General features: G+C 38.3%; 1 protein-coding gene across 1 annotated transcript in view; it reads left to right on the top strand.

Annotated features, from left to right (window-relative positions):
- LOC113073874 (potassium voltage-gated channel subfamily H member 5-like) overlaps nt 1-10782 on the top strand; it is an 81197-nt gene extending 70415 nt beyond the window's left edge. Inside the window, exon 12 of the mRNA XM_026246621.1 lies at nt 8407-10782. Within this exon, the coding sequence (XP_026102406.1) occupies nt 8407-9540 (1134 nt within the window). The 3' untranslated portion in view covers nt 9541-10782. The remainder of the gene's footprint in view (nt 1-8406) is intronic.
- The last annotated feature ends 1888 nt before the right edge of the window (nt 10783-12670 follow it).

Genomic DNA, 12670 nt, shown 5'->3' with positions numbered 1-12670 from the left:
CTACCTCTCGTAAATGGTGAAAATACCTTACACCCACTGAGGAACAATTACGGTCCAAATAGGGCTTTAGTCTCAAAGCTGAACTCTGTTGTTTGTTTGATAAATTCTGTTATGAGTTTCTTACCGTATTTCCCAGTGCTCACATTTTAGGTAGGTTGGATACTGTAAATGAGAAGTTGTACCATTTAAGTTGGACATCTCTTGAGAACAATTACTATAAATAGTCCAGCTAAATAATAGCTTTTTTCAAAAGTATTGCACATCAGGTTAACCAAACACTGTTTAATAATACTCTAGCTACCCTTTATTTATGTCACAGTGCTTCTGAAGCAAAGCAACCAAAACTAATATACTTGTAAAGGTCCCAGTTCCTCCCAACTGTCACAACTACATGGACTTTGTTTTCCTTTTGCACGTGTTTCTTTGTTGAGTTGACTGTGTCATTTTGCTCAGGTGTGTCTAGTCAATCATCCTTGTTCTGTCTTGCATTTATCATTTTATTCTTTTTAGTAATCTTGGCCTTAACAGTTTGATTATGTGCTGGGCCTCTTCATTCAAATTCAGGGGAAGTGAGATGAATTAAGCATATTTTTCTAGGTCCAATAAATCATTCATGTTGTCTTTTTTTTTTTTTCTCCGTTACCACGTGGCTTGGTTTCTGAGCTCATGCTTCTGCTCTATTTCAGTCTCAATCAACCACACGTGGTGTTAAATGTAGGTGTTTATGTGTTACACTGACAATTTATTTTTCTTGATAATGTTGTTCAAAGGGTTAGTCCACCCAAAAATGAAAGTAATGTGATTATACACTCACTCTAATGTTGTCCCAAACCTGAATGACTTACTTTCATCTCTAAAACACAAAATTATATTTTGAAGATTGTTATAATTATATTTATGTTTCTTTGTCTATAAATTAAAAGTTAATGGGGTAAGTCATTTGCACTCCTTAACTTTCATTGTTTTGACAAATAACACTTTCAAACAGGTTCCCTGAAACAGCCAAACAGAAAGTCCAGCACCCAATCTCAGGCCATTGGCTGAGCTGCTGTTACTGTGTGGGGCTGATGTTATCTCAAGAAATGTTGAAGAAATGCTGTGTAGATTTGTCCATAATACAGTTCAGACAGTTCTGTTAAATTGCAGGCTGGAAAGTTTTTGGTGTTAAGACATGTAGCAATATTAGTCTAATACAACAGCTCATTAGTTTGAGTTTCTGTCCAGGAGTGAACTTACGGCTGTGTTAAATAAAACAAGACTGACCTGGCATGCCTATGCAATTATTCCAATTATACAATTCATCTTTGTTGGAAGAGGGAAAAAGTCTCTTCACACAGGTTAGAACAATAATGCCTGTTCAAAGTGCAAATGAAATATTGGATTCTTCATTAAAATTCCCCATAGATGTGAAGAGATCATTATAAGTCCCTAATCAGTTTTCCTCTGCAGCAGAGATGCAGGCTGTTGACATGTTTTTTCTTTCTTTTTGTCTCTGCTTTTATTCAGAAAATAGCTTTAGCGTTGTGAGAATTGTCATTATCCAATAAGAGACTGCACAAAGGGAATAATTTAACAGCGTGCATAGCTGAGGCTAAAGAGTAAATTCTTTATATTCTGGCATAATGGCACTTCACTTAATTCACAGCTGATTTTTATTCCAAGGGCACATAACATTGCATCCATATATTATACACATCAATTACACTGCATTTTCACATTCATATACAGTATGTAATGGTGTTTTATGTTAGACAGAGAAGACTATATTCAGCTATAATAAACAGCTATATCTTTTACCCTTTAAAGGATGATAGTTGTTTTAAGTATTTGCTCAGATACACGTATGGCTGTTTAAACTAGGGATGCATTATATATTGGTACCATATTGGTTAACAGCATTATTATTGTTATTATTAATTTGGTATCAGTTGATTTTGGATATTTAACTGTTCATTCTCATGTTCTTGTTTTTACATTTTTGATTACCTTCTTTTTCATCTATCACTTATTTATTTAAAGTTATATCATGCATATATATAAATGCGTATAATATAATTTAATAACATTGTTAAATGTAATCTTTAGCAAATCTCAAAATGAATATATTCTCCTTAATGTATATTATAATGTTGTGATGCTTACATTCAGTTGTTGTTAGATTATTATTGTTTACCTATTTCTTAAAAATAATTAACAGCTTATCAGTATTGGCCATACTTTATCAGTGAAACCCTAATTTGAACTGTTCTAAATAGTGACTAAATACATATTTGTTAAGTTTAGAATTTAAATTAAATGCTACAACTGTTATAGCAGTTATGTGATGACTATTATTTCCAGCAAATATGTTTTTGGACCATTTCTTGTCATTCCCCAAACATAATTAGCATCCATCACAGCACACAGCTTTATTTCCTTTGTTGCATTTTCTCTCTGCACCCTAGTGCTTATTTTGTGTTTGGCTTAACACTGATCCTAGCCCACTCTCACTTTTTCTTTGTAGTCACTCCCATCTCATTCTGCACATATTAAGCATCATTTAAATAATACAAAGAGGCAGAAGGGGGCTGGATTCATTATTTACCAGAGTCCTCCTGGGAGATGAGAAGTGACATGCGATGCAGAACTTCAAGGTGCCTAAAGACTGCACAGTGATAACTAAAGGGCACGTGACATGCTCTGTTCTATTTTTAACACTACAGACCAGTGTTTACCTGGAGGATTTTTTTTTTTTTTAAGTCAGCATGGTTGCTGTTACATTATCTCACACAACATTGATAGTGATGAAAAAGCATGCAGTAATTTTCAACAAGTTCACAATTGTTATTTATTTATTTACTTTTTTTTTTTTTTTTTTTACTGTAATGTGTAAGTGATACAAAGATTAGACAATCACTGCAAGTGAGAGTTTTACACATCAGGTTGGTCTTTGAATGTGTGATGAAATTCCTTTAAAAACAACTAGCCATGTGGTCATATGTCCTTCCCATCAGGTTGGGCCGTACAGAACTCCCTAGGGTGCTCAGCTAGGGGGCTTGTGTGGCTAATTAACACTTTAATTAAAATCTAAAATCAAAGCTACTGCACTGCATATACCCACAGCTGAAAGATATCTGATGAGCGGGGAAGGAAAAGGGACAGGCTGTTTCTGCATGGTTGCTGTGTTGCTGTTGGGTGAAAGGTCTGAATCACTGTACATATCTGTGATAACTTCTAAGTACTGGTAGTGTAAATGCTACAAGTTCCTGAAAGTGTCTGTTGACCCACTTGGAACAGCTCCAGTGTTGTTCATTTGGTTACTGTGCCGTCCTGCTCAATACTGCCATGCCTCAGGAATCACGCCAGTAGCACTTCACTGCATAGCTGGCCGCAAGCATGAGAGCAAATACTTCATCTTTTATATGTAAATCAGTAAGAGCTCTTGCTGAAATAGAAACCTGACTGTACAACAGAAAGGTTCCCATTCCCATTCTTTCTATTTTTAAATACTGTTGTACTTTGCTGAGTGACTGTATTTCCCAGTGTGACTATTCTGTCATGATAACTCTCTGGATAGTTTGGTATGTTAATGAATATGGCAGTGTTAATGTACTTGGTCTTGGTAGACTAGATCTGCTGCACACACTACTTCTTGCTTCTGTTGCTACTGCTGTAGAGTCATTGTTGCCAAGTCTGCATTTTTTTTTTGCAAAATTGGGCTACTTTAATACTGTTGCCACAGGTTATTTTTCATGTCTGTGGGTTGAAGCGACTCCAATAACATGATATATCTATCCCCTGGAATGCAAATTTTAGCAGGGGAAACCCTGCCAAAAAAAAATAAATTGGGCTAGTTTTGAGTAGCCATTGGGATTGTAGATACAGAGACTTGCTACTGCCAATAAATACATAAACACACTGCTGTGAGCATGTAGCCATGTCACAGTTGCACAAATAGTATACATGAAATTATGGATGCACGAAATTATAGAACTGATATCGGAATCAGACGATAATGGCTTTAATTGTAAATACAGGCATCAGTGCGATATGAAAAATCATGCCGATATGTCTTGTCGATAAGAGGAATGTGTTAACTCACATGTGTTCAGGGTGTGCTAGCGATTGGATCACGTCAGCTGTGTGGCTCATGCTTAAAGCAAAGTTTTGTCTGGATTATGATTAGTACAGAGGTTTGATGTATGATAGAGTAAACAGTAATAGCACGTGCAGCGGCAGCAGTGGCCGCCTCCCCAAGGTCCTAACACCCACTCAGTAAGGAGTTTTAATCTGTAGGGGACACTGTTGGTCTACTTCTAATTAAATTAAAAGGACAGTAGCCCACACCAGTGGTTCCCTTTCAAGAATACATTTCGGTGTCTCACTATGGGATACGCCCCTTCTGCGTATTCCTCAGAAGCCCAATTCCATTTAGCCGGCCCCAATTGGCCACAATTCAAAAAGCTCTTCTCGCTTCACACCAGAAGCCTACCCAACTCTGTTAGCTATCAACTAGTCTCCAGGCTGGTTGTTGGCTAATAATTCTAGTACTGTGCGTATAGACGATCTGTTGGCCACCACGCCGCTTTCGCCTACCCCTCAATCAGGATTCCAGCTTATTGTCAGGGTCATTCAGTACCGCGACTATGACTGGAGCTATGACTACCGTAGCTAGCGAGGGAGATCCGCGGCTTTGCTCATGTGGGAACAAGATCTCATGCAAAGACACACACCAGGTATGCTCTGCATGTCTTGGGCTGAAACATGCTCAAATGGCGGTCGATTTTCCCGGTTGCTGTGAGCACTGCACGCGTTTCACAATGAAGTGCCTCCGTCGCAGGTTAGCACACCAAGCTAGCTTGTCTGGCAATGATCCCCTCATGTCAGCTAGTCTCGCTCCGGTTCCCGCCCCTAAGGTACCTATTCCTGTGGAGCTGCCCACCACGGCAACTTTATCGTGGGGTGAGCAACTGGATGTATGCGCCCCTCGGTGTCCTCAGCACGGACAGGGAAGAGGAGGGCGCATATGAATTTGAGGAAGAGGGGCAATCAGATTTCCTTCTCTCTGAAAAGGAGGAGGATTTCGAGGATTCCCCTTTTCTCCCCCTGCGCAACCGGCACAACCCCTCGTTACGGCAGGATCCACGGAGGGGGCGGGCAGGGCACCATCCTAGTAAAATGCCTGTGCAAGGGGTGTCTGCGATCAACGTGGAGGGTATGGAGAAGGAAGGCCTTCTTTGCATGCCCCCCATGGCGCCTTTAGTCGCAGTGCACCTGCATCCAAAGCATATGGCGGCTGCGAATCCAACACTAATATCAAAAGCGGACCACTTCCATTCAAGCATGATGGAGCACGCTTACAAAGCATTCGCTCTCTCAGTCCGGGCCATGAACGCCATCTCTCTGCTCACAGCATACCAGGCGGAGCTACAAGACGCAGTGGGAAGAAAACTGTGTTGTCACAGATCTCTTGCTCTGTCTTCAGAGATGTGCCTTTCAGGCAGTGGGCAAGGCCATGGCCACAATGGTCATGGGAATAGACGCACTGGTGCACGAGTGGCCACGCGTTCTCCTATACGCGTTCCCACCGATTGCGTTGATATCTCCAGCCCTTCACAGAGTGAGGGAGGAGGGCCTGAGAATGATACTGGTAGCTCCGCGGTGGCCAGGGAAATTCTGGCTGGCGAAGATCATACATATGCTTTGACAAAACAATTCAAAAGATATTTTGAGGGAAAAAATATATTTTTATTAACCCTCTGGAGTCTATGGGTATTTAGGGGGCCTGGAGAAGTTTTGTCATGCCCTGACATTTGTGCTTTTTTCAGTTTCTTATAAATATCTAAATGGGTAAAGTCTAATCTTACTGTAATCAGCACAAACTGGGCTATAATAATATGTGAAATGCATGTATGTACATGATTGTATTTTTGAGAAAAAAATGTTATGTTTAGTGAAACATTTAAAATGTTAAAACACTTGAATAAGGCAATAAAACGCATAAAGAACATTGGTTCCTGGGACTTTTGTGAACTGGAGCTTGTAGCCTACAATTTTTCTTTCTAAACTATGTGAAAATCATCTTTTTTACTCACTCACAGAAAACAATATATTGATTAAAATTTTCTAAGACACTTTTTGTTGGTAAAAGTCATATGCGAGTAGGCGTCAACTATCATTAATATCATTGTGATTTACACCTGAGAAGACATAGGGCATCATAATAAGCTGCATAATGAGCTGCATAATGAGCCTTTCAGTCAGCTGTCACTGAGAGGGAAGGGTTACAAGAAAGAATGTAACCCTTACATTCTTCTTATTATCATAATTATCATTATCATTATCATTATCATTATTATTATTATTATTATTATTATTATTATTATTATTATTATTATTATTATTAATGTTGAAAAGAGCTGAGAATATTTTTCAGTTTTTTTAGGGGGGATAAATTAAAAGAACACCATTTTTTGTTACATTTGTTACAGTTACATTTATTTGTTACATTTATATTATTTACATCAAGCTTTTGAATGATATAGTATTGCATATTGTTATTGAAACTTCATAATATTTCACTTAATTATACATTTTAGTCAGGAATTATAGTTTGGAAAATCTAACTAGTAAAATGTTTACACCTTATGTGAAAACTAATACAAGTATATAAATAAATATAAAGAGACTTATTTATGTTTATGATCTCTGCTGAATAGAGGACTTCATTTTTTTTTTTCTGAGGAAATCCATTTCTCAAAACCACATCACATCTTTTTGGGGTGAATTATGTCTTATTCCTCTCACCGCGAAGCAAACAGTAAAATAAAAAGAACTTGAAGAACAGTCTTGCTGCTTTTTCTTTTGTGTGGGCATATAGAAGCCGCGCGCTTCAGTTTGAATCTGAATAGCGCGTTCAGCGCGGGGGCGTGATCACATTAGATATAATGAAGGGAGACGTGAAAAAAGGACATCGCCTTGTTTTCATATGGATTACTCTATCACAGAATATATGTTTTCGGCAGCACTTGTTTAGTTTAAAAGTAAACATGTCAAGCTTTCTATAGATATCTCTCATGTCTCTTCGTTGAGTATTCACGGAGTTACAGTTCATTTTAATGACGTGTTCGTCAAAGAAGATCAGCGCAGACAAAGGCTGCAGACAGCACACCTTGTTTGTTATCTTTATTTTTTAAGTGCACAAAGTTTTGTTGTTATTATGTCTGTATCCCAAAAAAATAATCCCTTTACAGATTCGATTGATGTATTGCTCTTATCTGTACGATTAAACCTGAAAGTGTAATTTAAGTTCTTTTCGGGTTATCAGGAGAAAATGACTCATAACGCGTATCCGCGTTAATCGACTCCTTCAAACGTAATTTATAATGTTATCTTCAAATAATACTTATAGTAATAAAAAATGTGGTAGCATTGCATAACTCTAGGAGGGGTGTGTCGTGATTCTGCCTTCTCACATCGCGATGTAGGTTTGTGGACCTGCATATGGCGATTTCGATTTCATATCGCATATCGTTACAGCCCTGAAATATATCGGTATCGGGCAAAATTTGTTGAAAAATATCTGCATATCGGATATCGACAAAAATCTAATTTTGTGCATCCCTACATGAAATTACCCATAGTCAGTCTAGACAGATGAAGCTGGATGATGTGGAAGGTTTCAGAGGAAATCTATTTCTTATATATGCTATTTTATAGATCACAATTTCGACACTGCTTCTCACAGTTATGGCTTTATATCTCACAGTGTGACTGATCTCACAAACACACTGTCAGAAAACAAATGTGCAAAATGGTAAATTTAACGATGCAACATCTTGTTACTGGAGCAGTACTTTTAAGGGGACATTTTTGCCTTACATACCTATAAAAGGTGTCCATTATAACCTTATAGTAGTAATATGGACCCTTAAGGTACTACTTTGAACTTTTAGGGGTAAATAAGTTACAAAGATGTTACTTCAAGGGTACTGCCCCAGTAACAAGCTTTTGTACACCTAAAGGTATAATTCTTACACAATTCAAAATGTTACTTTATTTCTGTATTTAAACTTAATTTCACACTTTCACACTTAACATTTTTATTGTTGTACTTTGAAGTGGAAACTACTTTCCATATCTAAGGGGTTTTAATTATTATCAGGAGTTATGGTGACCTATTCCCCTCTGCTTTGGATGTAAAGGTCACAAGTGAAGAAAAGTTGAGGAATAGTAAATCTATGCAACCCTAATCATGATAAATATGTTCTTGCTCTGATGTAATTAGCCAGTGGATTATTTAAGCAGCATAACATTTCTTCATGCCTTCTTAGTATCTAGTGCTTCTTTAGAGCTTGAATTTGTATTTCATTCATTCAGAGAAGATTCCAAACAAACCAATTTCTTACTATTGTTATGCCTCCACAGATTGTCTTCCGCAAGATTGTCGATGTGAAGAAGGAAGAAGAGGAGAGGAGACACCACAAAAACGAGGTGACGTTGTCAATCCCCGTAGACCATCCTGTCCGCAAGCTCTTCCAAAAATTCAAGCAACAAAAGGAGATGCGTTCATCCCAGCATGACCTGGACAGGAACCAGTTTCAGGTGGAACACCACCTCCATCCACTGTCCCACCAGATTCATCATCAGCAATATCAGCACCAGTTCAAGGGCCACCATCCTCTTCAAAACCAGCACGTGGCCCCCATGCAAAATGGGGCCCCTGGTTCGGGAAACGGGAACAGTGGTTCCAGCGTTGTGACCGTCTCACAGATAACCCCGATCCAGAGCCCCCTAGCCTATGTTCAGACTGAGGATCTGAACAGGAGTGAAAGCCATGAGGCTATGGAGCTCAAACCCAGCTTTGGCATAGATGGCTCAAATTGTCTAAAGGTAACAAGTCCGGTTAAACCAAGAGGAGGAGCAGGAAGAGGCTGGATGCGTTTTCATAACATTGTATCAGGATCATCTCCTATGCTTCAGCTGGAACTAGAGAAGCAGCCACAGCAGAAGGAAGAAGAATGGGGGGATGTATCCCAGGCACTAAATGTGATCTCCCAGGATGGGAAGAGCCAGGAAGTAGAGGGTGGGTGGTCTAATGAAAGGGGTCCCATTGGAAACGGTAACAATAGTGATGAAACTGATGAAAATAATGCCCTACACAAGACTGACTCTTGCGACAGCGGAATCACAAAAAGTGACTTACGTATTGACTGGGTTGGTGATTCACGGAGCCCATACGACAGATGCTCAATGGAAAGGAGCCCATACGAACAGCCCAGCCCTGGAGTGGACCTTCGGGGGATTCACTTTCAGTCTGTGCTTCAAAACAATCTGCACGAAGCCAAGCTGGAACTAAAAGGTGACATTCAGACATTAAATAGTCGGCTAGCAGCTCTAGAGGACCAGGTGGGGGAGATTCTGAGACTTCTCTCCGAGAAGAGGAAACCTTCCCCACCTCCTCAGGCCTCCTCGCCAAAAAACACACTTCAGTGCCAGGACATCTTTGCCGTTTCTCAGCCTGTCACTCCAGAAATGGAGGGGGACAACGGGCCCCTTTGAATTAGGATAACTATATTTAGATATTGATATGCTATTTTTATCTCTTCCCTTCCTTAAACTCAGGAAGGAAAGGTGAATACTGATGATTAGAGGGAGGATCCTTGCTGTTGTAAATATATACTTGCATGTCCAGCTGGAATCTGGCCTGCCAATGATATCTTCTCTATGGATAGTAGGTGCTTGTACGCATACAGAATCGGCTGCATGCAGAGATGATTTTATTCTGACCTTGCACATGGGATCTTCTAAACAGGTGATATTTCAAGGGATTTTCTCTTTGAGTGACAGCTTGATGCCCCAGACATGGGATTTTGGGTTGCTGTAAGGCAGAATGAGGCTTGGTTTAATAATGCAATCGGTCATTCTTCATAGTGAAATGTCTTTTAATAGCTATAGTCATTTGAATTGGATAGTTACTCAAAAAATGAAAATTCTGTCATCATTTTAGTAATGTCGTTCCAAATACATTCTTACTTTGCTCTGTAGAGCACAAAAGAAGATAAATACTGATAAATGTATAACCTATCTTTGTCCATACAGTGAATGACAGTGGGATCAGTAGCATTAGAAAAAAAACACCAAGACTTTTTAAAGATTTTGTATTCAACATACAGAAAGTCATACAGGTTTGAACCACATGAGGCTGAATAAATGATGATAGATTTTTCATTTTTAGGTGAACTATCCCTTTAACACAGTTAGCATAAACAGTATGTCCCCCTCCAGTATGCAGTTCCCTTTTATGAGCATAATGATTGGAAGTTTGCAAGATTGTTCACTAGATGATTTCTTCGATGTGATTTAGGAAATAATCCAATAACTAAACTCATTTTTGATCTTCAAAACCCATTTTATTACCAACACTGTTTCAAATCCCATTACCATTATTGCCTTTTCTGTATTTATTTTGTGGAACGTTATGATAGATAAGAGAGAAATAGGCCAATTTTTGAGGGTCAGTTTTACATATTTTAGAGAGATATACTGTATCTGCATGCTGGATGGATTTAGCTCTGGCATGGTAGGACTAGGGACTAATTGTTTTTCCCTTATCAATTATGCAAACATACAAAGTGCAAGTCACAAAGAGAGGCCTGCATTTTGGGAAAGCATGAACACATTCAGGTCATTTGGAAATTATACAGGCATGCACTGAATTTTTTGCATGACATCAACATTGTGTGTTAAATATGAAAGGTCATGTATTCCTATTATTGTTTCCCAATAGAAATTCTCAACGTATGCTACCCACATTTAATTCATTTTCCAGACGCATATTTCAAAAACCTTTACATTTTAATCCAGCACCCAAACTAAAGTCACGTTAAACTGCCTACTAAGGTATTGGTTTTGAATGAACCTTTCAGTTGGTCATTTGAAAGTGCTGTGGGGAACTTTCTAAGTATTATATTATTATATCTACAGGCAGTGACTCACTGCTTATCAGCATACCCATGGGTGCTTTAGATGGTTTATAGCATAATGACTAATGCCCCTTCACCTCTTATTTCCCATCAGCTCTATTGTATGCTATTAATCCATTCTGGTTATGTTCATACCAAACACATATTGAATTGTGAATAGGGTTCAGAAGAGAGACTATTATGATTAATACAACAACAACAACAGGAGTGTGGTTGTATTAGTTTTCCTGTTATTGAATATAGATACTTTAACATAACAATGTTCTATCATAAAGCAATCCATAAACAAGCAACAGTACTTCAATGCAATAGCCTTTTATCATATATCCCTCCACTTATTCCCTAATTTGGTTCCCTCTTTGATAAACACATGCTAATCACTGTAAATGCTTGGATAATAATATTAGCTCACTGCTAATTGTTAGGTTTAATCATGGTTTTGGAGTTTATGATGTTCATGGGGCCAAAGACATTAGTTACTTTGTGCTAATCGCATTATATCTGTGTCCCATTATTAGCTGTTACCAGTGGATGCTGATAAAAACCTTACTGGGTTTTCTGTTTTGCTACTTGAGCAAAATAAATATAATAAAGTTTACTGTATTTACAGAAATAAGGGCATAATATTTCCAAACCCCATTATTTCAAATTGAGAGTTGTTTTGTAAACTAAATAGTTCACTAACAAAAAGAAAATTCTGTCATCATTTACTCATGTCATTCCAAACCTGAATCTTTCTTCAATGTAACACAAAATGAGGAAGGTTGATGTTGTTCTGGCCAATTTTATGATACTTTGTTTCCTGTTTTCTCTTATTTTGTTACTTGACAGTTAAGATTTACATGAACTGCAATTATATGGCAAAGAACGGCCAGTATGTTCTTTAACATATCACCTTTTGTGTCACAAGTCATATAGGTAGTAAATAAATGATGACAGAATTTTTATCTTTGGCTGAACTATCCCTTTCAAGCTGATATAACATTTTTGAATCATGAAAATAATCAATAATAATATCCTTTTATTACACACTTGGAGCATCATAAAAAATAAAACACTCTCGATTATGTATCTCGATTTGTTTTCATTCACTGGTTTCAGTGTCCTGTGCTCCTTCATTCGGTTTGATTTATTTTTCCTGTCATTCATCCCAGTAAAGAGGAGCACAGACAGTGAAAGGATTATTCTTTGAGTCTCCCATGAAATTAAAGAGATGGATATAATAGATGTTTAACGCTGTAATAGTGTGGCAGATGACATGAGTCTCTGTAATGAAATGGACCTGACGCACTGCGTGGACCCCAGGGTGCCTGTTTCAAGGATTACACACAGTTTTCAGAAACTAGGAGGGTATTCAGCTCCACTGGGTATTGAAACTTTTCAGAGTGGGGAGGGTTTGAAATGACGTGCCTCATTCTCACAAACGCTGGAGCCGACGGTGAGCACCATGGGCCCAGTGAGGCGCTGGACTTTGCATCTGACTGCATGCTGCATTTTTGAACTGTATAAAACTTAATGCCAATGAGAATGATATTTGCCTGCCAAAGCAGTGTTTTGCTGCAACTTTTCTTGCACACACCCACAAAAGGGTAGAGGCCTGGGCACTAAAACATTAAAAACACATTACAAAATTGTTACGTTGTTAATGAAGACGTTACACGCCAATACAGAACATTTCCTCTTTTTATCAATATACGCTGGCCATT

This window comes from Carassius auratus, unplaced genomic scaffold, assembly GCF_003368295.1.
Source record: "Carassius auratus strain Wakin unplaced genomic scaffold, ASM336829v1 scaf_tig00013133, whole genome shotgun sequence".
NCBI classification, from domain to species: domain Eukaryota; kingdom Metazoa; phylum Chordata; class Actinopteri; order Cypriniformes; family Cyprinidae; genus Carassius; species Carassius auratus.
Note: the sequence above shows the minus strand (reverse complement) of the source record. Positions and strands in the feature narration are given on the sequence as shown.